At 45.5% G+C, this 26475-nt stretch overlaps 1 protein-coding gene across 4 annotated transcripts in view; it reads right to left on the bottom strand.

Moving 5' to 3' along the window:
- The window catches only part of Thada (THADA armadillo repeat containing), a 343908-nt gene that overhangs the window by 186347 nt on the left and 131086 nt on the right, over window positions 1-26475 (bottom strand). For all 4 annotated transcript variants that reach the window (XM_045137566.1, XM_045137568.1, XM_045137567.1 and 1 more), the window contains 2 exons: window positions 23620-23709; window positions 22189-22320 (listed from right to left, as the gene is read on the bottom strand). In XM_045137566.1, coding sequence (XP_044993501.1) covers window positions 22189-22320; window positions 23620-23709 — 222 coding nt within the window. The remainder of the gene's footprint in view (window positions 1-22188; window positions 22321-23619; window positions 23710-26475) is intronic.

Below are 26475 nucleotides of genomic sequence, written 5' to 3'. Positions count from 1 at the left end.
GGCCTTTGAATCTCCCCTGTTACTTAGAATTTGGGAATATTTATCTAAGGTGGAGTAAGAGTAGCTCACTAATTCTAAAACCCAGAGCCTGAGGCTTCTAAATCAGAGCGTGGATCACCCAGCGACAGGAGATCGCTGCTACCAATCCTGGGCTGCTCCCTGCATTCACACCCAGGGCCTGTGACCACGCCCAGTGCTCAGGCAAGCTGCTCTCTGCGTGTCTTCAATGGGGAATTCTATCAGGACATGGCGTTCTAAGGCTGATACTTTAGGGACACGCTCATCCAGGCAAGCAGAATGCAAATCGCTCACTTAGTCTTTCCAAGATCTTCTAAGCCCAGTTTTCATGTGGTCATAAATTTAAATCTTGGTGCCTTGAATCATGCAGAAAAATGGATAAACAACAAGGAAATGCAGGGTGTGGAGACTGCGCCTGTACTGCCAGCTCTGGGGTGATACAGGAAAACTGCCCAGGAGGTCAAGGCCAGCCTGAACTACATGAGACCCCCTCACCTCAAAATAAAAGAAACATGTTCTAAAGCGACTGAATTGCGTTTATTATGATACTGAAGCTCACAAGAATTCCATTTTTAGGCTTTTCTACTAAATATATATGGATTATAACTAGTATAAAATGAATTTTACCTTTTGTTTTATCAACACTAAAATGAAGCTATACCTTAAACTTTTTTTTTAATTGGAAAAAGTGATTCTTCTGGACAAAAACGAGTAAACAACAAAACGAGTAAGCAGTGCAATAGGAAACAATCTGGCACACTCACCCGCCATCACATGATCGTCCCAGGGACTCACTTAGGAGTATTAACAATATTCTCTGCCTACTGCTTTGTAAGTTCTTTTCTTGTCTGTGTGACACATCCTTCAGTAACAATTCAGCTTTTCCTTGGCTACCTAGATGAATTTCCATAATTTGTAACAGACCAGATGACATTTTCCTGAGCAGTTAAGTGATCAAAAGGGAGTGTGTTGACTTACACAGCAGCAATTTCCTCTGAGTGACAGGTGTGCAAACACTCTAGACGTGCACACTCACGGGGAATCCTCCCAGTAATGGGTCCACAAACGCTCTAGACGTGCACACTCACGGGGAATCCTCCCAGTGACGGGTCTGCAAACTCTCTAGAAGTGCACACTCACGGGGAATCCTCCCAGTGACGGGTCTGCAAACGCTCTAGACGTGCACACTCACGGGGAATCCTCCCAGTGACAGGACTGCAAACGCTCTAGACATGCACACTCACGGGGAATCCCCCCAGTGACGGGTCTGCAAACGCTCTAGACATGCACACTCACGGGGAATCCTCCCAGTGATGGGTCTGCAAACGCTCTAGACGTGCAAACTCACGGGGAATCCTCCCAGTGACGGGACTGCAAATGCTCTAGACGTGCACACTCACGGGGAATCCTCCCAGTGACGGGTCTACAAACGCTCTAGACGTGCACACTCACGGGGAATCCCCCCAGTGACGGGACTGCAAACGCTCTAGACGTGCACACTCACGGGGAATCCTCCCAGTGACGGGACTGCAAATGCTCTAGACGTGCAAACTCACGGGGAATCCTCCCAGTGACGGGTCTGCAAACACTCTAGACGTGCACACTCACGGGGAATCCTCCCAGTGACGGGTCTGCAAACGCTCTAGACGTGCACACTCACGGGGAATCCTCCCAGTGACGGGACTGCAAATGCTCTAGACGTGCAAACTCACGGGGAATCCTCCCAGTAATGGGTCCACAAACGCTCTAGACGTGCACACTCACAGGGAATCCTCCCAGTGACGGGTCTGCAAACTCTCTAGAAGTGCACACTCACGGGGAATCCTCCCAGTAATGGGTCCGCAAACACTCTAGACGTGCACACTCATGGGGAATCCTCCCAGTGACGGGTCGGCAAACACACTAGACGTGCACACTCACAGGGAACTCTTACAAATGTGGGCACACACTGTGTTGCTTTTGTGATTATTTAGACTTGCCTGGCCTAAAGTTTGCTTCTGGGGTAAGAGATTTCACGTGTTTTGGAGCAATGTGGTGTTTTTGGAGGGTAGAACAGTGGTCCTGGCACAACTGTCCCGGCCCGGGAGCCCTGCTGGCCAGCCGGACCCTCAGGGGCGCACTCCTTCCTCTCAGTGTGCCGCCAAGCAGGTTTCAGCTAGAAACCCAGGGCTAGTGATGGAGGGAAGTAGGACTGAGCACATATAAGACACAAAATTAAGAAAAAAGGAGATTTTTAACCAACTTTACACATCTCACATTAACAAGGTGCCATGGCTACAGTACTCTGAAATTGCTAGATACATCCTGGAATAAATGCAACTTTTGTTCCTAATATTCACTAATTTAAAGAATCCACTAATTCATATTTACCCCTTTTCAAATCAGTTTAGAATTATCATGTAAAAAAAAAGTATTGGTAATTAAAAAACTGCAATGTATATCGCTACCCATGCGACTCGTCGTATGTGTAAAAGTACTTTGTAAATGTCTGTCACTGTTCTTTTGTTCTCTTTCAGCAACCCTGAGTATTTTCAAATTATTAAGAGTGGAACAAGCTGACATACTAAAATGAGATGGGAAACACTTGGTGACAGTTGAGAGGTATGCATAAACGGCAGCTCAGAAACAACGGCATTAAGCTTTCACGGTTCTCAGCCTCAAGCCACACGCGCCCTTTATTGAGACACTTGTCACTGTGCAATGACCCATGATTTCCTATAACAAGGAAAACTTCTCTCGTAAGAAATTCCCAGTATTTCTCAAGAACAGAACTTCAGTTGGGCCAGTTTTATTTAGCAACCTGTCACAGCACTTGGACTTAATGGCAAGTTTCTCCTCCTTTTCTGCTAATTTCAGATGGGAAAATGAGACTACTGCCAATGCAACGCCCAAGGGGGCGAATATCTCCAAGCCAGTCCGAATGCTTGCTGGTTACAACTGCAGGTCCACTTTGGCGGGCTGAAGGACAGCTGGCCGGGTCTCACGCGGCACGAGAAACAGGCAGGTGGGAGGGAGGGTCTGCTGCCGGGTGAAGAGCCACGTTCCCCAGGCACTGGGTTCCGGAGCCGGGCCACCTGGGCTCAGTCCCAGGCCTTCCACGCATGGGCAGTGTGACCTAGCTGCAGATAATCATAGCAATTAGCTCAATAGTGTTGCCTTGATGATTAAACGAGGGGGAAAGTCCTAAACAGTGGTTGGCCCATACTAAAACCTTGCTAATTATTATCACCAATCACAAATCAGATAGAAAAAAAAAAAAAAAAGCAAAAGAGAGACAAGAAGCATCATTGCATAGGACACTTCATATGACATCGGAGCACCAAACACTTTACATGACAAAGCCTTGTCTGACTCACCCTCTTATTTTAGTGACTGAACATGTTCCCAATAAACACCTGTTTAGTGAATAAATGAATGAATGAACCAACACCCCTGACTCCTTAGTCACATTTCTACTATTGACAAATTAGGCTTAGTCCTCCTGGGCCTGTTAGCAACTCCTGTGACTAGCTACCTTAAACTGATAATAATCAATCTAAGGAAAACAAAACAAAACAAAAAAAAGAAATCATTTTAAATCCTGGAGGGCTCTCAGAAGCCAGGGATCTTTTCAGACCAATGCCCAAGGGCAGCCGAGGGCGCCTCTGCAACGAGGCCTCCCTGCGCCACGCTCCCCGTGGAGAAGCGGAGTACAGCAGCAGACAGTACACTGCTTCCTAGGGGCTGGCTGCTCGGCCCTAGGGATGCAGAGGTAATTGAAAGTTCTGGCTTTTGGATGGCTGTGGGACAGTTAGTGGATTGCCCAGTAAAAAGTCTCTGAATGGGCTGGAGAGATGGCTTAGCAGTTAAGCGCTTGCCTGTGAAGCCTGAGGACCCCGGTTCGAGGCTCGGTTCCCCAGGACCCACGTTAGCCAGATGCACAAGGGGGTGCACGCGTCTGGAGTTCGTTTGCAGTGGCTGGAGGCCCTGGCGGGCCCATTCTCTCTCTCTCTCTACTGCTTCTTTCTCTCTGCGTCTGTTGCTCTCAAATAAATAAACAAAGAAAATTAAAGAAAAAATTTTTTAAAAAGTCTCTGACTCCATCGAGTCCAAGAGCTGGAAGGATTCATAGCGCAGGTGTGAGACAAGGCCAGAAGGGCGCAGGGGAGGGGAGATGAAGCGGGCTGCGGTGGGCAAGGAGGGGCGCCAGTGTTTGAAAGGCAACAGGAGGAGGGTGGGACTTAGACAAGAGAAAAAATGATGGTTAGAGGCCCCTGGTGAAAGTGATATGAAGAAGATCTGCAATAGTGTCAGCTGTAGATAAAAGGAGAAAATATGACTGCAAAACACCTAATGGCTTTGAAAACCAGGCACAGTTCAGTTAAATGATGGGAGAAAGGCAGGCTGCAGCGCTTTAAGGAATGAACAGGAGGAAAGTAAGGACCAAGAACACAACCTTTCCCCAGGGTCAGCCACAGAACCAAGGAGACCCTTGTCTGGAGCTGAGCAGGGAGCTGCCTCTCTCTGTCTGTCTTTCACAGTGTCGGAAGGCACTGTGTAGGCTGCATGGAGGAAAATGCCATCAACAGAATTATCTGGCTGTGGACCCTGCGTACCACATACCTGATTTACTAGGGAAAACATGCTCACTGGTGCAACTGTGGCATGGTGGTTATGGGGGTAACTAGCTGCTTTCAGACTGAATTTGAGGCCGCTTCACAGGAGGGAATTCATACCTGGCGCTGTGACCTGCTAAAAGCCCGTGGCTGAGGTGCTCGTAGGCCCAAGGATAAACCTTCTACCAAGGTGTGCCAAACGGACAAGCTATCCAGCTTCCTTCTAGGCATTTACATCCCTACCCTCGCCCTAGTGGTGCTGCCCAGTCCTGCTCCAGCCGCTGCATGCCGAGTGGCAGTGGTTAATGCAGAGGCACCTATCTATTCAAAGTGCTGAGCGAATATCGTCTGCTCACTTTCAACGGGACTTCTGTATCGCCCTCTCCAAGGCTCAGGGAACGTCACGGAGGAGAGGGCAGAAAGAACGTAAGCCAGAGGACGGAAGGAGTGCTGTGGAACACTGTCTCCTGGACACAAGGCTGTCTGTCAACCTCATGAACTCTCATCAGCTGTGACTTCCTACCCATCCCACCATGAATGGGAGAGGGGGTAATGAGGCCACTGGGAAGCTCCTCAGCATCCAGTAAAATAACCCATCCTGGAGGAGGCTGGAGCCCTAATTAAACCCAGTGGGTCACCAAAAACAAAATAAGCAAACAAACAAACAAAAATGACAGCCGGAAGAGGAGTAGTAGGGAAAAGGGGTTCAGCGGGAGTGGAAGGAGAATAAGAGAAGACAACTGAGGGTGAGCATGATCAAAACATATTACATACACATATGAAATTATTAAAAATAAAAGAACAACAAAACCCTGCCTCAAAAACAATAAAATAAAGTATGACATAAAACGAAAAATCATCTCAATGGAACTCAGTGATATATTGATACATGCTATAATGTAGCTGCATCTTGAAAACATTAAACTAAGTTAACAAATTCAGCCACAAAGGCCACAATTTTATTATTACATTTCTTTGAAATGTCTCAAGTAGGCAATCCATAGAGAAAGAAATTAGTAGACTGCTGATTAGGGGCTGAAGAATGGAACGGAAATGGACGTACAGTTTCTTCTGAAGTGGTGAAAATGGTCTAAAGTTGATGGGGGTGATGGTTACACAATCCCGTAAATATAATGAATTTACATTCCACATTTAAAATGTTAACTTATGGTCAGGCGCGGTGGCAGACGCCTTTAACTTCAGCACTGGGAAGCTGAGGTAGGAGGATCACACTGAGTTTCAGGCCAGCCTGAGTTCCATGTCAGCCTGGGCTATAGTGAGACCCTGCTTTAAAAAATAAAATCAGGGCTGGAGAGATGGCTTAGCCATTAAGGCATTTGCCTGTGAAGCCCAAGGACCCAGGTTCGGTTCCCCAGGACCCATGTAAGCCAGATGCACAAGGGGGCGCGTGCATCTGAAGTTCTTTCGTAATGGCTAGAGGTCCTGGTGCACCCATTCTCTCTGTGTCTCTCTTTTCTCTCTCTGCTTGCAAATAAACAAATAAAATTTTAAAAAATCGCAAGTAAACAAAACAAATACAATGTAATTTAGAACTACATTTAAATGGGCATATTATACGATGCATTAACTGTACCTCTGATATGAAGAGAAACAGCTTTGGGGGGAGGGTGGGCACCCTCATGGACATGAGGAAAGCTGGGCTACTGTGTCAAACACAGCACAAAGTAGACACTTGGTAAAGATGTTTCACAGACGGGAAGGACCAGTGACAAAGAATGTTCACCAAATCAGAGAGGGCCAAGCACGTGTGGTGAAGCGGGGACGGTGAGCAGCCGAGAGCCTCAAAGATCAAGGTGTGCAGACCGGGCGGTGGGGGAGGGGGCTGAGCCCAAGCCTGCAAGCCTCGAGCTCGCTGTGCAGCTCGCTTTGCATGGAGACTCTGGTCCCCCTCTGAAGCTCTGTTTCATTCATTTGTTTGGTTTGGTTTTTCGAGGCAGGGTCTCACTCTGTCCCAAGCTGACCTGGAATTCATTCTGTAGTCTCAGGGTGGCCTTGAACTCACCGTGATGCTCTTACCTCTGCCTCCCGAGTGCCAGGATTAAAGGTATGCGCCACCACGCCCAGCTCTGAGGTTTGTTTGTTTTTACAGTTTCAGTTATACCTGTGGCCCAGAAGTACTACTTGGAAAATTCTAGGAATAAGCAATTCCTAAGTTTGAAATCATAGCCATTCTGAGTACGGTGGTGAAATCTCAGGCTGTCCTACACTACCCTGCCTGCCCAGGACGTGAGTCCCTCTTTAGCCGGCACACCCCACTCTGCGTGCTAACTGCCAGGAGTCGCTCCATAGCCATCTCACTTGCCAGACTGACCGCTACAGTAAAGCAGTGGTTGCGTTCAATTCACAGTTTACTTCACCATACCCCACTGTGGGTCTTGAAACGCAGTTCCCAGTGGCCTCAAAGGTCACTCAGATGCCAAAGAAAGGTTATAATGTGCTTCCTTTACGTGAAAAGAAGAAAGTCATCAATATAGAAAAGAGAGGACTGGAGAAATGGCTTAGTGTTTAAGACGCTTGCCTGCAAAGCCAAAGGACCCACGTTTGATTCCTCAGGACCCACATAAGCCAGATGCACAAGGGGGTGCATGCATCTAGAGTTTGTTTGCAGTGACTGGAGGCCCTGGTGCACCCATTCTCTCTCTCTCCCTGCTTATTTCTCTTTGTCAAATAAAAAAAGAAAAATAAAATAAAAATAGAAAAAACAAGTTCCTAAGATTTATGGTAAGAATGTATCTTCTATCTGCAAAGTTTATATATAGAGAAAAAAAATCCCCCCAAAAGAAATCTGTACAAGTTTTGAGGTTGTATATCAAATTGACATTTACACCGACAGTGTGGAAGAAGTGTTTAGTTAAGACGGAAATGTCATGACATGTGTGTGGAACTATATGTAAAGGAAGAAACACAGTAGTGCGTGCAGTACAACTTGTGATACGAGGAAATCACAGTGGATCTTGGAACATATTCCCTAAAACCAGGGGAGACTATTCTAAAGTAAGCTCAGAGGGAAAAAGGAAAAAAAAAAATTATGCCAATAAAGAAAAGATACAAAAATACACCGTGACTATATTATGATTATTTTCATCTGCCTACTCTACTCCATAACCTTGATTTTCTGCCTAGAAAGTGAAAAATACATGTTGACTTTAAAATGTTCTCTATTTAAAAACAAAACGGGGGGAGGGCTGGAGAGAGAGCTTAGCGAGCAGTTAAGGTGTTTGCCTGCAAAGCCAAAGGATCCTGGTTCAATTCTCCAGGACCCATGTTAGCCAGACGCCCAAGGGGGCACATGCGTCTGGAGTTCATTTTCAGTGGCTGGAGGCCCTGGCATGCCAATTTTCTCCCTCTAGCTCTCTTTCTCAAATAAATAAACAAAATATATATATATTTTTTTAAATTTTTATTTATTTATTTATTTATTTGAGAGCGACAGACACAGAAAGAAAGACAGATAGAGGAAGAGAGAGAGAATGGGCGCGCCAGGGCTTCCAGCCTCTGCAAACGAACTCCAGACGCGTGCGCCCCCTTGTGCATCTGGCTAACGTGGGACCTGGGGAACCGAGCCTCAAACCGGGGTCCTTAGGCTTCACAGGCAAGCGCTTAACCGCTAAGCCATCTCTCCAGCCCCAAAATATATTTTTTAAATGCTCTCTATTATGTAACTGCAAATTCATAAGCTTTTGGGGCTTATAGCACCAAAAATGGCTCCTGAAAAATAGCTAATTAAAAAATATTTATTTATTTATTTGAGAGAGAGAAAGAATGGCCAGGGCTTTCAGCCCCTGCAAACAAACTCCAGATGCATACACCACCTTGTGCATTGGACTTTACATGGGTTATGCTTCGCAGACAAGCACCTTATCAGCTAAGCCATCTCTCCAAAAGTGGCAAAATTTTTATGAAAAATATTTAAGACCAAGGAAATAAACCTTCTTTTGGCAAAAGCTTACTATTTTTCAAATGTAAAATATCACTGACTTCAAATTTTCTCTACTCCTAGTCATTCTTTTCACAAAACTTGAGCACAATCTTTGGGGCAAATACTGTTCTTTATTGAAGTTACCAAAGATTCACCATCAGTGGTTTCTCCTGTTAAAAAAAAAAAAAAAAAGGCAGACCAGTTGTTTTGTGAATTTTCTGGGTCTTCCTTGGTTCAAATGGAAGTAACAGTCTATAATGACTTCCAAGTCATAAATCATAAAACTATGCCTCTCCTCCCCACTGTCCACAGAGTGGGGCAGCCCCAATGTGCTCTTAGGCACAGGAGATCACCGTGGGTGGTCTCTACAAGTCCTCACCACCTCAGCCCCAATGCCCTGCGACTGGGAAGCCTGCTGGATTTCTGACACCCAGCAGCCTGGGTCCCAAGGGGACCTATCACGTAACAAAGTGGTTAATCTACGCACTGTCAGCTTTACATGTCTGCACTTTACCTCACTAGCTACAGAGCAAGTTCTGGAAGGATGATGACCCTTTCTTCTTTTCTTCCCAACTTACTCAAAGCCTGACACTAGCTAGGTACACAACAAATATTTAGCAAATACTTCATTAATCAGTCAACTGACAGCATTCTAACTTTCCGAGTACATGGCAGCAATAGGCCATGGATTACCATCATTGTCAGAAATTTCGCCCAAGAATGAGAGTGTTTGCAGATCAAATCACTTGTTCTGACAAGACCTGAACCGGCCTGCTGAAGTAACAGACAGCACTGAAGAAAATCCGGTCCCTCCAGGTTTTGTTTTTCTAGCTTGCTTTCAATGCATTCCATAAGAGGTGAACTCCTCATTCCTGTTGCTCAAAAACACATTTAGAAAAAGTCTTAAAGAGATCTGGCACCCCAGATGAAGGTGGTTAGGCCCCTCTCTAGGAACTGAGAGAAAAATCAGTGACAGAGAAACCTTTAATGCCAGAACTCTCTGCAAAAAGAGAAATAAATAAAAACCTACACAAAACAGAAAACGTGAAATTCCACTTGCCATGCCTGAACTATCCCTGGACAGAATTTGGGAAGCCAGGAGGCCACAGCACAGTTCCCAGTGCAAAGCCACAGGAAACAGCAGCAAGGGTTCACAGCAGGGGAAAGAACTTGGGCCCTCTGCTCCAAGCTCCCCCCTAGGCATGGCCTAAAAGGCCACCACCCGTCTCAGGGCTTAGTTCAAAGGAACATCTCTCTGTTACAACACTTAGCATAAGGAGGACAACACTGGGCTCACTGGCATACCTGTTAAAGACAGGCTTGGGTGCCAGTCTGGCTTACAGGCGAGGAACAATGAGCTGCTGCAAACATCCTGAGCACAGGTGAATTTGTGCACCTTGCCAAGGTGCCCAAGTCTGATCAGGCGTCCCCAGAGTCAGTCATGCCAATGGAACCTGGGGCCATGACAGGGCAGTAAGTTCGATCCTTCCTTAACCCGACAACTGTCAGCAGATCTGGATGGTGGGAAGACTCATTCCCTGAGCCTCACGGATTGGGCGCTGGAGTTTGGGGTCTCGAGGCTAGCCAGGAGAGGAAACTCCGCCTTCACAGCAGTGACAACGCCCAAGCCTCAGGTGTTTCCACATGCAGTGGACAAGACTTTGGAATTTCAGTGATTTCTCTCCAGGTGCCTCTGTTCAAATAAGAAGCTTTGAGAAGTTTGGACAACAAAGAGTTATCTGTTTCAGTCACTTCAGAACAGCATCGCTGACTTCTCCAGACTCAGATGTTCCTTATGCTTGTCAGAACACAAATGTGGCTTAAGCCAACATCTGGAATGAAGAAAAATACAGCAACCACAAAAAGATAATTAAATTAATAAGGGATGCTTTTCAGACATAATATCACATAGGCCAAAGAATATTTTCAGAACTATCCAGAACAAAGCTGCAGAGGTTACTTAGAAGCTAAATTTAAGGGGTTTAGTTCCTGGAGGGCACCATTTGGGAGTAGACCACCACTACCTTGTGGGCCATTGAAGAATGGCACGCCAAATTCTTCTATTTGCAAGACTGGGAACCCATAAAATATGCAAACATGTCTCGTGGGCTTAGAAGAAGGCCCGCCATGGCACTTCCTGCCCATGTGGGATCTATAGCTGAGACATCCCCATTCTGAAATTAGATACCCCACACAGACACCCTGACGGTCACCTAGCCAAACCTCAGGTGCATTCCAGAAACCCTTTAGAAAATATGCCACCACATGACCAGTTTCCCTTAGACCTGGTCACTGGTGGGCAGCACAGTACTAGGGAACCTCATTTCCTGGATGGAGACCACTGACTTTCACAACTCTCTTTTGTATTGAAAGCTGATTCTTCTCCTTTCCCATTTGGAGCAAACAAGACAAATGATGTGCCTCCTGCCATATGGCAGACCCGTCAGTATGTGAAGACCATTAGCATGTTGTCGCCAACCAAGTCTTCCCAGGGTAACTACTTCCAGATGCCTAGCTTCCTACTCATTATGGTCACCGCTCCTGCACAAATATTAGTTTATCAATGACCCTCCTAAAATGGGAATCCCAGAACAGAATAATAAACAGAATGCTGTGGGTCTAGCTTAAGCAGCGGAGTTCGGGAAGACTCGCTGCATGTCACACTGCTTTCTCATGACTCTCAGAACACGTCATTACCCAAGACCTTTTCTAAAAAAGCTGCTATGAAAACAGACATTCTTCACTTCATACATATATAATTTTGACTTTAAAAAATTAGAATATGAAATGGTCTCTCTACCTTAAAGAGTCACAAACCAAAAACAACAAAATCAGAATATGGAATGAGAACTTACCTCAAAAAAGTAGAAACAAGCCCTGAAAAACCTTTAGTCCCAGTGCTCGGGAGGCAGAGGTAGGAGGATCACTGTGAGTTTGAGGCCACCCAGAGACTACATAGTGAATTCCAGGTCAGCCTGGGCTGGAGGGAGACCTTACCTAGAAAAATCAAAATGCAAAACCAAACAACAAAAACCAAATTAAATATTATCTTGGTAGTCTCAGCCTCTGCTTTTATAAGGCAATTTTGAACCCTATTTTTCAATTACTGACTATATCAGACAAACAAAACAGTGCACCTTCAACCATTTGCCCAGCACCCAGCATGGGAACACATCGCAGATGAACTGAAACATCCGAGTATGGTTTCCCAATTTTTTTCCATTTTCTGCAACCACATGGAGGTGAGGGCCATGTGCTGACTTTGCGTTTGCCTTGAACTTTTCTGGATTTTGATTCTCTTGCCTATGTCATATACATATTTGATAAGCACACAATCAGGTCTATTTTCACTTATGTAATTCAGATGTTAACTACAATTGTACTGTCTACATCCACAGCCTAGCAACACTATCAAAACAATGAGATGACTCAGGCATGACTTATTCTTAGAGAATCCTTTCTGGTTCTTAGCAAATAAAGTACACTTTAAGCACTTGTAAGAAATCCATTTAATGATCTGGCTGAAAATGACCAATGTTAATTCAACTATTTGGACACTAACAAATACGCACTTTCCCTTGAAAATCTTTCTGTGGGCTCCTAGCACAACATTCTCATCCCACATTTCCCAAGTATTGCTGACATGGTTCTGGGTCCACTTCTCTGGGTCCAGGGATGTTCAGCACCTCACCTGCAGCTGGTTTAAATGCTTCCTGCCCACTCACTGGTGGAGCCATGACACAGGGGATGCTAACAAAGGCTGCACTCTCAGAATTGAGTGTTCTCAACACAAAGAAATGACAAACGTACGAGGTGATGGACTTACCGCTTACCCTGACTGACTGACCACACACAGTATAAATATACTGAAAAGGTACAGTTATATATACAACCACTCTGTATAAATTTTCAAACAATTGTGTGTGTGTGTGTGTGTGTGTGCGCGCACATGCGTGCGCATGTTCACGAATGTTCCCTACACACGTGTGGAGGTAAAGGAACAACTTCTGGGTGCGAGTCCTCACCTTCCACCTTGTCTGCGGCAGTCGCCTGTCCCCGCCTCCCTCCCGGCAGCAGTCTGCTGAGGCGAAGGGCACCCCCGCGGTGTCAGCCCTGCATGTGCCCTCCGGACCGAGCTCATGCCCTCTTGCTTGCATGGCACGTGCTTTATCCACTGACCTGTCTCCCCAACCCCAACTTTAGAACCATTTAAAAAAAAATAATTTCACTTATTTATTGATTGATTCAAGAGAGACAGACAGAGAGGGGCAGATAGAAAGAATTGGCATGCCAGGGCCTGTAGCCACTGTAAACAAACTCCAAATGCATACGCCATCTAGTGCATCTGGCTTGATAGGTGTGCTGGGGAATAGAACCCAGGTCCGTAGGCTTTGCAGGCAAGTGCCTTAATCGCTAAGCCATCTCTCCTGCCCAAAAGCCATTTTTAAGTGTTCCCCTTCCTTTCTCCTCTCCCCATTATATACTATTAATCCTTTTCTGTAGAATTTTTATGAATAAGCAATCCTAGGAGTGCTATTTTAAAGTAGGAGATCTGCCCTTATTATATTGATCTATAGCTTGAAACACGTTGAGGCTCTTCTATAGGCTCCTCTATTCACGCTCTATTAATGTTTTGGCTTAGTTATATAACTGTGTCTCTTCTCTCCTATCAGTCAGGCCTCTCTAAAGCCTGGAGCAGAGCACTACATGGTGGCCTCCACAGCCCTCCCTGGAGCACAGCCAGAGAAGAGTGCAGTCTAGGTAGAATAATGAGACCAGAGGGGACTTCGATAACATCCAGTCCAAGACCTTAATTTACTGAAACTTGTTTAAAAAGGAAGCCAAAAGTCACAGAGGTGACTCACAACATAAGCAAATGTCTTGACTCCTTAAAGGCTGGGTAAACCATGAGCCCAGCTGGGTCTCCTCTCTACAAGACCAGTGGCTGGCGGGATACAAAACGTGGCTCCAACGCTGCAGAACTACAGGACTCTTGAGCACTTCAGAGATAGACAGGTCGGCTCCGATACAGTCTCAGTTACATGCTAGTTTCAGTTTCACGATACTCGGTCTAACTCTGGGCCCAAGTCTGGACTAAGTAGAGAAAAATACTACAAAACAACAAAAGCCATAGCTGGCTTTGCATGGAAAGCGATTAAGATTGAGTTAAAGAAAACATGCTTGGACTAGAGAGATGGCCTAGTGGTTGAGGAACCTGCCTGTGTTTGATTCCCAGGTTTGATTCCCCAGGACCCATGTAAACCAGATGGACGAGGTGGTTCATGTGTCTGGAGTTTGCAGTGGCTGGAGGCCCTGATGTACCCATTCTCTCTACCTGCCTCTTCCTCTGCCTCTCTCTTTCAGATAAATAAATAAATAAAACAATAAAAAAAAAGAGAAGACATGCTTGAGCATTATAGTATGAGACAGTGCTAATGACTGGCAAGGCAGGAAGTTCAAAGAAATGCTTCAGACTTCACAGGAAGGGGGCAGACAGGAGCGAAGGGGCAGAGGGGCGAAGGGCAAGACATCCATCCACATTGGCGAGGCTGAAAGCACTCTGCCTGTTTCCTTTCTCTCTCATTATGGACAGGGCTCTGGGAAGGCAGGGCAGGTAGAAAAGGGAGGAAGCTCCATCACTAGAGTGCACCCTTAGCACACTAACGGCCCTGCTCACCATCTGTTTGGCATGGCAGTGCTCGCCTGGAGGGTGCAGGCAGGAGGATCGGAAGTTTCAAGGTCACCTTTGGCTACAGTGATGTCACAGTCAGCCTTGGGTTACCTGTGACCCTGCTCAAAACGCATGCACGCACACATGCACACGCGTGTTACGGAAATGTGACACATCCTGGAAGGAGAGTTCCTGGTGTTAGGACTCAAATGAAAGCAGAAACCAATCACAGTTTCCTGCAAAGCCTCCATCATGGAGGACAAGCTGTTTCGCTTTATCACCTTGGTCAGGAGCAATTATGTAACTTTAAAAGAAAACAAAGCCAGAGTCAGTATTATTTCCCAATGCCACTGCTTGGCTTAAGAAACAGAACAAAAGTGGGCCAGTGTGGTGGTGTACACCTTAAACCTAGCACTCAGGAGGCAGAGGTAGGAGGATCCATGTGAGTTGAAGGCAACCTGCATAGTGAATTTCAGGTCAGCCTGTCTAGGACAACACTCTACCTCAAGAAACAAAGCAAACAAACAACACTTAGTGGGAATTTTTATTTATTTTATTTTTTTGAGGTAGGATTTCACTCGAGCTTAGGCTGACCTGGAATTCACTATGTAGTCTTAGGGTGGCCTTGAACTCATGGCAAGCTTCCTACATCAGCCTCCCAAGTGCTGGGATTAAAGGTGTGTGCCACCATGCCCAGCTTCCAACACTTAGTTTTTGTATTCCCACCCCCTTCTTTGGTAAGACTAGTTCAATACAAAGGGTCTATCAGTGCTATATAAAAGAAGAGAAGCTGACTACTTCCTTGATAAAAAGGTCTGTGAAATATTTTTCCAATACATAAAACAGGACTAGGGAAATGGCTCAACAGTTGAAGTCGCTTGTTTGCAAAGCCTGATGGCCTGGGTTCAATTCTTAAGTACTCATGTAAAGACAGATGCACGAAGTGTCTGTAGTTCTTTGCAGTGGCCTGGGAGTGTAACTATTCTCTCCTCCCTACCTTCTTTCTTCTTGCAAATAATGAATGTATCTTTAAAAATATGTGAAACATGGGCTAGAGAGATGGCTTGGCAGTTAAGGTGCTTGCCTGTAAAGCCTAAGGACCCAGGTCCAATTCCCCAGTACCCACATAAACCAGATGCACAAGGTAGTTGTGGTGGTTTGGTTCAGGTGTCCCCATAAACTCAGGAGTTCTGAATGCTGGGCTCCCAGCTGATGGAGATTTGGGAATTTACGCCTCCTGGAGGCAGTGCATTGTTGGGGGTGGGCTCATGCGTGTTATAGACAGCTTCCCCACGCCAGTGTTTGGCACATTCTCCTGTTGCTATGGTCCACCTTATGTTGGCCAGGGGGTGATGTCCATCCTCTGCTCATGCCATCGTTTCCCCTTGCCATTGTGGAGCTTCCCCTCGAATCTGTAAGCAAAAATACATCTCTTTTTCCCAGAAGCTGCTCTTGGCTGGGTGATTTCTACCAGCAATGTGAACCTGACTGCAACAGTAAAGTGGTACTGAGGAGTGGGATTGCTGCTAGACACCTGACTGTGTGGCTCTGGCCTTTTGGAGCTGATTTTTAAGAGGAATGTGGAAGGATTTGAAACCTTAGCCTAAGAGATGTCTTGCAGTGCTGTAAGTACAGCTTGATGGACCATTCTGGTCAGAGTTGAAAGACTTGAATGCAGTAAGAACTATGGACTGTGAGGTTTGGCTTACAAGGGTGAAAAAGAGCTTTGCTTGGACTAAGCTAGCAGTGTATGTGAGAAGCTTGCTGTGATGCCTGTGTCTTGAGAAGTTGTGCAGGGTTGCATTGTGTAGAAATGAACTGGTGTGAGCAGAGGGATGTGGCACAGAAAAAAAAAAAAAAAAGAAATCTTTGGGCTGAAGTGGCTGCCCATTCACCTGCAAATTGTTTGAGAGATTACAAACATTGAGATTGGGCCAGCTGACCTGTACTGGGGCAACATGAAGAATGTAGACTCTTTGGAAGGGGCCTGAGTGCTCAAGGAGTGTCTTGTTCTTCAAAGTCTTCTTTATTCCCCCCCTGGATTAACAAACTGGCACCCTACCTGGTATTGTGGAGTATAAGAAATGCAGGAAAGAGAGGGTCATTGAGTTTGCAACATGGTCTTGTGTTTTGGAAATGGCCATGGGTAGTGTGAAACAGGTTTGCTGGATGCCTGCATGGAGACCCCATGGGGCCATGAGGATGAACCGTGGCTTACAGTGAAGACCCAGTGGAAATGCCAGGACCACGAGATGGCTGTTAAGGAAAGCTGCCCACCCGGGATGAAGTTTTCCAGGACTGTGAGTAGCCTCACTGGAGGAATGGAATTGGAACTCCAGAGACTTGTTGCTGGTTAGAATTATCGGACTTGGAGATTTGTCACTGGCTAGAGTTGCTGGACTTAGAGCTACAGTTTGGTGTTAGCCTGGTTGTTTTAAATCTTGTATTGGTTGAATGTTTCTTTGCTATGCCCAATGCCATCTTTTGCAGTGTGAATGTTTATTCTGTCCCATTATAGGTTTTTTGAAGTTATTTTTTGTTATTATGGCTCAGTTAAAAGACCTTGGATTATGGGGATGTTTGAACATCATTGGGATTGATTAAAACTATGGGGACTTTTAAAGTCAGACTGAATGCATTGTATTTTACATCATGTATGGATATCAGTTTATGGGGGCCAGGGGCGGAATGTGGTGGTTTGATTCAGGTGTCACCCATAAGTTTAGGCGTTCTGAATGCTAGGTTCCCAGCTAATGGAGATTTGGCAATTTACGCCTCTGGAGGCAATGCATTGTTGGGGGCGGGCTTATGGGTGTCATAGCCAGTGTCCCCTTGCCAGTGTTTGGCACACTCTCCTGATGCTATGGTCCACTTTATGTTGGCCAGGGGGTGATGTCCACCCTCTGCTCATGTCACTGTTTTCTCCTGCCATTTTGGAGCTTCCCCTCGAGCCTGTAAACAAAAATACATCTCTTTTTCCCGGAAGCTGCTCTTGGTTGGGTGATTTCTACCCAGAATGCAAACCTGCCTACAACAGTAGCAGAAGTGTCTGGAGCTCCTTTGTAGTGGCCATAGCCCCTGGCAGGTCTATTCTCTCGCTCTCTCTTCTGTGTCTCTCTCAAATAAATAAATAAAATGTATAAAAATGTGAAACATACACTTTTCCGTTCCTAGATTGTTAACTAGATGTTCATATTTCCACTAAAGGTTTCCTCTGCACAGGTCCCTGTGGCAGTTCCTAACGGCTGTGCGTTTAGTCAAGACTGCGCTGCTGTGCGTGCTGCATTGTATGTCAGGGAAAGGAGGACAGATTTTACCGAAAACAGTGACTAAAATGGACTAGGGGAAAAACAGCGTAAGTCGGGCAGCGAAAGGGAAGGAAAACCTTTTACAAGCTCGGTCCCCACCCCTCATCTGCCCCCCCCCCAAAAAAAAACTCAAACAAGTGACAGGCATTGAAGGGATTTCTCCCTCAGGGGTTAAACAGATGCTGAGGTCTCAGGCCATCAGCAGGAGAAGGCCTTCTCACACGCATGCAAGCCAGCACACCGGTCCAGAGCAGGCATCGGGCTTTGCGCGAGGGTCACGACAAGCGAGTGGCGGAGTGCACGGAGAACCAGCAGCCTCTTGCTGGGCCTGGGCCTGCTCAGGACGCCCTGGTCACAGTCCCGGGCGGCCTCCCACGTGAAATTTGCCCGTGAGCGGGAACGAATTCCAAGGTTCATGTCCAGAGCCTTTTCAGTGTCAGAAAAGAGCCTAAGTCTCCAGAAAGTCCTGGGCAAGCGGGCACTAGTAAGCTGTATTCGGGGAGCTAGTTGGGATTCCTTTTAAAATATGAATTACTCTGCTTTGTGAACTTTCAATGGAAGAGGGAAAGGTCTTAAACTGAAGACATCATGTTGATTGATAAAGTACAGGTCTGGGTCTCTGGATTAAGCACAGAATTAAGCACATGAAATACACCAGATTTTAAAAAATTGTTAAGAATATAGTCTGGGACTAATATTACCATCTGAATTCCAAGATGATACAGCCATCCTAACATGATACTTTGGAAAATCTGAATCAGTAACTTTTAAGATTCAAGGTGACAAAGAAAACCAAGAGGGAACTAAGCTTGGGTAGTTTTGAAATGTGAAATAAAGAGCTGAACCTACAAATACACTTAGTAGTGCAGAGAGGAAGTGAGCAGGAGGTAAGCACACCAAATCAAAGGCGCATAAAACGCGCTGACAGGCGTTCCTTCTTGCCTGCCTGGTGCGATCACGTTGGCAGGGCCAGAGCAGCCTCGGTGCACTCCTACCAGTTTATTTGCTGCAGGTGAACGTGTACCCTGGAGCCGGAACAGAATTCTCCCAAGTGTGAATGCTACCGTGAATAACAGATGATCCCCACCCACTTTTCTGCTGGTACGCCAAGTCTCACCCGTGCAGTCCTGACCGCAGGCAGCAGCACAAGCCTTGCTTGCGGTTATAGGCTCAATGGTCAGTCTCTCTCTCCCTTTAGTCATGAAACCTAACGTATACAGGTGGTGGGGCGTTTGTTGTTGTTTGTTTTGTTTTTGATTTTTGGTTTTTTCAGGGTAGGGTCTTATTCTAGCCCAGGCTGACTGGAACTCACCCTGTGGTCCCAGGTTGGCCTTGAACTCACAGCAGTCCTCCCACCTCTGCATCAGTAGTGCTGGGGTTAAAGGTTGCACCACACACCCAGCAGTTGTTTCTTAAGTCATTTTCACTATTTTAAAACATCAGCTTATGGTTCTTTTCCCCAGTTAATACTGTAGATAGTATATGGTGTCCTTCTAGTACACTAAGGAAACTCCAAGCTGGGCTTCCTAAATCTAAGCTGCTTCTCCTTTACAACAGATGACCAAGAAAGAGGAGGCAGCCTTCCTCTGTGTGTTCCAGGACACGCTCCTCATCCCACGCCACCGTCTCACCGGGGTGCCCTGAGCACGCGTGGCTGAGCAGCCCCACCAGCAAACTCCCAGGAGAGTGAGGTGAGTACCTTCTGCCACTGGAGGGGACGTCACTCCCACAGCCAGGACACATCCTATACGCACATGGAGCAACGGTGGGCATGAGCTCCTCACCTCCCAGCTGCACACAACTGGGCCTTCTGGAGCATTCAGTGTGGTTGAAGTACTTGGCCACACAAAGGAAGCTAATTGCTTTGGTACAACAGAACGAATATGTGATTCCAAGTATGGTAGCAAAAATCTGTTATGCCAGCTCCTGAGAGATGGGAGAATTGCTAGTTCAAGGCCACCCTCAGCTATCTATCAAGGCACTATCTTAAAAAAAAAAAACCTGAGAGAAAGGAAAGAAAGAATACATTTTCCACTCTGAACAAAGCCTTCACTCATGTTCAGAGTTTACCCGTAACTGGAGCATTTGCTGAACCTGCTTCCCAATGGAAAATGGAGGTGACAGCATGTTCTCTCAGAGTCGTTGTAAGCAAAATGGTCAGCACCGAATAAAAAGGTAGGTTCCAACAAAGGTTGATCTATTTTCCACTGACCACTCCACGCAGAATAGTATCTTGTTCATTCTCTGCACTCCTGGGTCAAAATCCACTTCTTAAGAACCCCTTACATGGCCTGACCTGAGCGTGACTCCACTGCTGCCTGGTTTATTAGTGGTGTCTCTGTGTGTGGCTCTGATGGTGTTTACATTCAATAGCTCAAACTTAATCTTGCTACTCAAAGTGTGGTCCAGGGACCAGCAGCATCACATTACCTGGAGATTGGAGCTTATTTGAAAGGCAGACTTTCAGACTCACCCCAGAATCTCCCGAATCTGAATTTACAAGATTCTCAAGTGGTAGGTTTACATTTAAAAATTTGAGAAACACTGTTCTATGACACACACATACACTCAGTGACTGAGAGTTCACTGCCTCTCTAAGGATTAATAACCTGTGGAACTTCTATTGTTGGTGGCATTCTGAAATTCTATATTCTGACAGATAGGAACTGTCAGCCATGGCATTTTTACTGGCAGGACAAGGTAAGTAGCAAGTTTCTTGCTTTGTTGAGTTAAAAAAAAAAAACAAAAAACAAAACCTGAGCCAGGCAAGGTGACACACACCTCTTAATCCCAGCACTCGGGAAGCAGAGGTAGGAGGATCGCCATGAGTTCAAGGCCACCTGGAGACTATAGTGAATTCCAGGTCCACCTGGGCCAGAGTGAGACCCTACCTTGAAAAACAAAACAAAACAACAAAAAAAAACCTTTTTGAGTTTAGAAAAACAATGTATCAAGCTGGAATATAGCTCCCTGGAGAGTGCTTGCTGAGCATATATAAGGCTCTGGGTTTGATTCCTAGCATCATGTAAACAACCAACAATATACTAAGGACACTGGCTTTAGAGTAATATTTAAATCTTCCATATGAATGTAATCCTTGTCTATTATAGCAAATATGTACATGAAATCTGATAAGTGTACCTTCTGATTATATGTAAACAAGTATGTTTGGATAGATATTTTCACTGTAGCAATTTCTGTCTTCTAAGATACAACAGATAACAAGATAATAGACTGACCAGTAAAAAGCTGCCAACTGAATGTCCTCATACAGATGATAGCATTCTAGGGCATTCCTTTTTTCAAATTTTTAAAAAACATTATTATTTATTTGCAAGCAGAGAAAAGGAGAGAGATTTAAAAAAAAAAAAAAAAACCCAGCGAGAAAGAAAGTGGGCGTACCAGGGCCTCTTACTCTCAGTCACTGAGTGTATGTGTGTGTCAGAGAACAGTGTTTCTCAAATTTTTAAATGCCAACGAACTCCAGACACATGCGTCACTTTTCATGGGGACTGGTTAACCAGGACACCTAACCGCTGAACCCTCTTCCCAACCTGGCACATCTTAATCTCTAAAATGCACTGTGGTTCTGCTTGTGTATTTACCCTACCAACTGTGTGAAAGCATTTAAGATTCCCTCTGTGCACCCCCCCAAGTATTCAGGAAAGAGAACATTTTTGAGGCTCTTGAAAGTAAAATTTACAACTCATATTCCTAAAATGAATCACCAAGTGTTGGATGAGGCAAATGGTAAATTGGTATAGCAGGAAACAAAAGCAGTACGAGTGAGTCATCTGTGTGATCAAAGATAACATAGCCACAGACAGGGTTTGGTGACAAATAGCAATCACATGTCCAAATCTTGTGTTTAATGGTTTCTCACATTGAAATGCAAGTGGAACCCAGAGAACTACACAAATGAACACGTTTCCTTGAGCTTGGTGTGCTTATACTTCTAAATCCATTTTGATTTTCAGTAGACACATTTCAGGTGTTGATTTGTTAAGAAGGATAAAAGCTAACTAATGTGATAGGATTCTGACATGTTTCACAGGAAAAGGTGAACACTTTTTGGAGGCCCAACACGTTAGGGTGAGTGCAACATTTTGTGTTCAAAGTAAAAAACGTGGCTAGGAGTTGACGGGGCCCGAACCTGAAACAGGTCTGCGGCAACAGTCCTGCAGGCAGGAAAGCGGGCTATGGGCGAATCCCCCGGGTACTGCAGGGTTAAGGTGCTTCAAGACCCTCCAAGTCTGAAAGAGAAGGTGAGTGGGAACATGTGCTATGTGGCACTGCCCAGGACTGCCACCTCGGAAGGCTCTGACTCCTCCAGAGTGCAGAGACAGATGTCCTGATGTGCTCTTACTCCACTGGACAGGGAATACGTCCCAGGACCAATTCCTTCCCAGGCTGTCCAGGTACAACACAGGCATAATACAAGTGATAGGCATGTTTTTGAAAATGGTTTATCTCTGGTCAACACTAAGGCAAAGACTACTTCCATAGTAGGTGCTAATGAATGTCCACACCCACAATATAAGCCTCTTCCTCCAGAGCACTGGGGGCCAGTAAGGCGCCATGGCAGAGAGGGTCAGGCTTCTGCCTTTCTAGATGCTTCCCAAAATATAAAATCACTTCCCTTGAGCACAACGCTACCTGATAATGAAAGGAACAAAAGGTGCCAGGCTGAGCGCAGAAGATGTGCCATCCATCGGGGATGGGTAGAGTCTCTCCAATATCAAAAGCAAGAGGAACATGCTTGGGTGACGATCTGGCCCTTCCATCTCACTGAAAAAAAAAAAAAAAGTCATTGTACAGAAGATTGAAGATGGAAGAAGTCAGACACCACTTTCAAACACTGTCATTAAGTACTTATGAATATGACGTGAGAATACAGCACAAAGGGCTAGCTTTCCTTTGGTCACTTTTCTCCATTCACGCCCCGTCTTCCTAGTGTGAATCAGGAGGAAAAGTCCCTGCAGGGACAGGAATTGGGCTTTTGCACACAAGCATCTTTTCAAAGTTAATCATTTGCTTAAGCAGAATGTGCTGTTTCAGAGTATGAGATGTGACGCCTTCCAGGTCCAAATGTATTTAAGAAACCATGAGCAGACCATTACTTACCAGGCCAGAAAGCCCTGTCTGCACAAACCAGTAATGCAAGGAAAGAATAAACAAAAGTAAAAGTTATCAATGTAATTTTATTTTCCCATGACAGACAATTCATATAAACAATGCCGGAGGAGTACAAAAAGCACATGTTGCAAGAAAGCCACACTGAACGTGTGATCACCAGCTGCAGAGTGTGACTGCAAGGGCAACGCGAATGTTTCTCTCTGCCCTGATGAGACTGGCAGCCTTTTATTGATGCTGCTTAGCTTTCAAAGTTATTAGTCATTTTTGCTTAGGCAGACCCATGCCTGATCACAAGTAACCAGGTTAGTTAGCTAACAGCTCTAGTTTCACAACAGTGAGCTGCAACAGGACAGTAATAAAAACTGATACTCAAATAAGCAAACTCCACATGAAAATAGAAACAGGAGAAATCATCACGTGTCTAAGAAGCTAGTCCTTAACTGGTACTGAAAACAAGATTAAACTAGACAAAATTAAATCTAAAAATCTAACAAAAACACAACTTTTCAGGTATAAATCTAGCCAAGCAACATGATAGTATTAAAGGCTCTTGTTTTGGACAGTACAGGGACCAAACTCATGGCTACTCCCAGACATATAAGCACTTTAACAACTAAGTTACATTCACAACTCAATGATATAATTATATGTTCGTTGTTTTTTCTTAAAGCCATAGATGTTACAAAGAAGTTGATTAAAAATTGCTGACTAGAGCTGGGCGTGGTGGTGCACGCCTTTAATCCCAGCACTTGGGAGGCAGAGGTAGGAGGATCACCGAGAGTTTGAGGCCACCCTGAGACGACATCGTGAATTCCAGGTCAGCCTGGACCAGGGTGAAACCCTACCTCAAAAAACAAAACAAAACAAAACAAAATGCTGACTAAACAAAAATCTTTCTTTCACATAAAATGCTCCCCGCCAGGTCCTCACTTGGCCAGCCTGCCTTCTTACCTGTCCACTGTACTGGCCGCAGCTTCCAACTGTCTGAGAAGAAAGGGATACAGTTCTGGGAAACGAGAGAAGAACTCTCTGCCTGTCATTCTGTGGCGGGAGAAATAAGAAAGAAATGATCATTCATTTTTTCTGATCTGATAACAATGCCTTTGCCTCCCCCTTCAAAGGAAGATAGTGAAGGTCATCTGTCGTATATTTAATGAGATAAAGTGAAGAAAGCCCACTGCATCTTCAATTTCAATTTAACAATTAAGAGAAGTAGTGCATATAATTATGTTTTTGGAAGTGCTCTTGGTGCCTGGACTTCTATCCCCACACTTAAGATTATGTATGTCTACAAATACTTGATGTTGAATTCTGTCAGGGAAGAGATATGCAAGATAAGCATGCCAAGTTTGCACAAGTGACCTGAACTACAAGCACAGTCATCCCCGCCTGGCTCTGCCCTCTGCGGTGATAAGGGTGGGTCCGGACCAGGCTTCTCAACCTGGGACCTGCACGGTCTGTCTGCTGTGTTGCAGGATGGTCAGGAGATGCTAAGATATCTATTAGCTAGGTGTGACTAGGCCAGCAACCCTCTCTCTAATCATAACAGTCAATGATCTCCAGATATGACCAAGCACTTGCTCAGAAGAAAATGGCCCGAGTGAGTACCACTGCTCTGGAGCATGGTGACCAGAAGTACAGAGTTGGCATGTAAGGTTCTTGCTAATTCCAGGCGACACCTACAAGGATTACCTTTTCCATCTTTATAAAAACAATTCTTGAACTCAGTCAAGGTCCTAAAAATAGTTCCTAAGACTACACAGCAAGCCAAAAATCCCAAGCTAGGGCTGGAGAGATGCCTTAGCGGTTAAGTGCTTGCCTGTGAAGCCTAAGGACCCCGGTTCGAGGCTTGATTCCCCAGGACCCACGTTAGCCAGATGCACAAGGGGGTGCACACGCGTCTGGAGTTCATTTGCAGTGGCTGGAGGCCGTGGTATGCCCATTCTCTCTGTCTCTGCCTCTTTCTCTCCCTGTCTGTTACTCTCAAATAAATAAATTTAAAAATCTCAAGCTAAATATAACATTTAGGGTAGTCAGTCCCTGTAACTATTCAAGAATTACTCAGAAAGTGTGGCACAAACACTCCCTAGCCTGTCACTTCCATCAACTCCAGACGCTCTGCTGAATGAAGACTCAGCATCACATACACTGCCTACTTCAAAGAACCACAGGTTTTTCTATGGTTTCTTCTACTATGGTTTGAGCTTTCACACCAAGGTCCATGAAATATCTACGGTTAAAATATTCATTTTAAAGATGAAATTCTCCCTGAATTCATTACAAATGCAGTATAATTCCAGGAAAAACTATGTATTGAGATGAAAAGATTATAAAAGGTATATAGACATGCCAAGGGGTAAATCAAGAGTAATAAAGATAATCTTAAAGTACAAGGTTTTTAGGAAAGCTACAATTATTTTTCCAAAGAGAATTCTGACTTTGCTTAAGTGGTCTTTTCTTTTTAAAAAGTATTTTATGCATGTCTTTGAGAGACAGCGTGAGGCAGAAACAGAGAGAGACCGAGAAAGTGACCTATACCGGAGGGGTCAGAATGGGCGCACCAGGGCTTCCAGCCCCTGCAAATAAGCTGCAGAGTGATGTGCCCCCCTGTGCATCTGGCTTTGTGTGAGTCCGTGGGAACAGAACTGGGGTCCTTGGGATTTGCGGGCAAGCACTTCAACAGTACAGCCGTCTCGCGAGCCTTTCTGTGCTGCTTTCTGGAGCAAACAGCTGTCTTTCTAGCCTGCAATGCTTAAATAAGGCATTCAATGCTTTAGGAAACGTTGGCTTTCTCCTTTAGCTTACCCAAAGGGCCAGGTTCCAAGTCTAGAAGACAGAAACGAAGCGCGCTCTGCAAGCTCGTCTGCGAGCGTCAGCCCGGCTCTGCACCCACCAGCGAGACGAGGCTGAGCTCCCCGCGCTCACCCGAGAGCTACGCGACAGCGACGGGGCCGAGCCGGGGACCAAGCGCCAGCGGTGACGGCGGGAGAGACACAGCAATCACGTAAGCAGCTCACCCGAGCTTCCCTCACCCCCACGTCAGCACACCAAAGGTCTACAGCCCCCTCACTTGGACGGCAGTACCCTAGTGCTAGCCATGATGACACGAGAGTCTGTGGGCATACTGCATGCAGAATACTGCTCATGAGGTGCTCATGCTGTGTTCAGAGATACCAGGCTGCCTGTACAGCTCTGTCATATAAACTTACTTTAAAAGGCCCAAATTGCCAGGCATGATGGCACATGCCTTTAACCCCAGCACTTGGGAGGCTGAGGTAGGAGGACTGCCATGAGTTTGAGGCCAACCTGTGACTACATAGTGAATTCCAGGTCAACCTGGGCAAATGTACCCTCTTCTGAGAATATTTCTCCCCTACACTCCCACCCTTCTTACAAGCCTGATTCTAAATAATACTTCCATTTCTGGCTGGGGCAGGCTTATCTTCCAGGACATTGTGGGTCCTGATATCTTAAGTCTAATGATAGTTTATCAGTTACAAAATGTCTAAAGGTAGTGTGTATGTGTGTATAAAGCAGTTAATATTTGTCCATAATTCTGGAGAGGTACAGGTATGATTCCAGCATCAGCTTGGCTCTGATAAAGACAACAAAACCAGCTGAGAGGATTTCTGGAAGAAAGAGATTACATCACCAAATGGGACACAAGAGAGCAATTCTTGGATCAAGACCACTCCTGTTACAATATATTCTTGTGAGAACCAACCAACTCACTCAGGGTTCCACAAGAACTGCTTCTTCCCTCAAAGATGACCTTCAAGAGGCGCCCCTCTTCAGACTTCACCCTCA

This window comes from Jaculus jaculus, chromosome 18 (assembly GCF_020740685.1).
Source record: "Jaculus jaculus isolate mJacJac1 chromosome 18, mJacJac1.mat.Y.cur, whole genome shotgun sequence".
NCBI classification, from domain to species: Eukaryota; Metazoa; Chordata; class Mammalia; order Rodentia; family Dipodidae; genus Jaculus; species Jaculus jaculus.
Note: the sequence above shows the minus strand (reverse complement) of the source record. Positions and strands in the feature narration are given on the sequence as shown.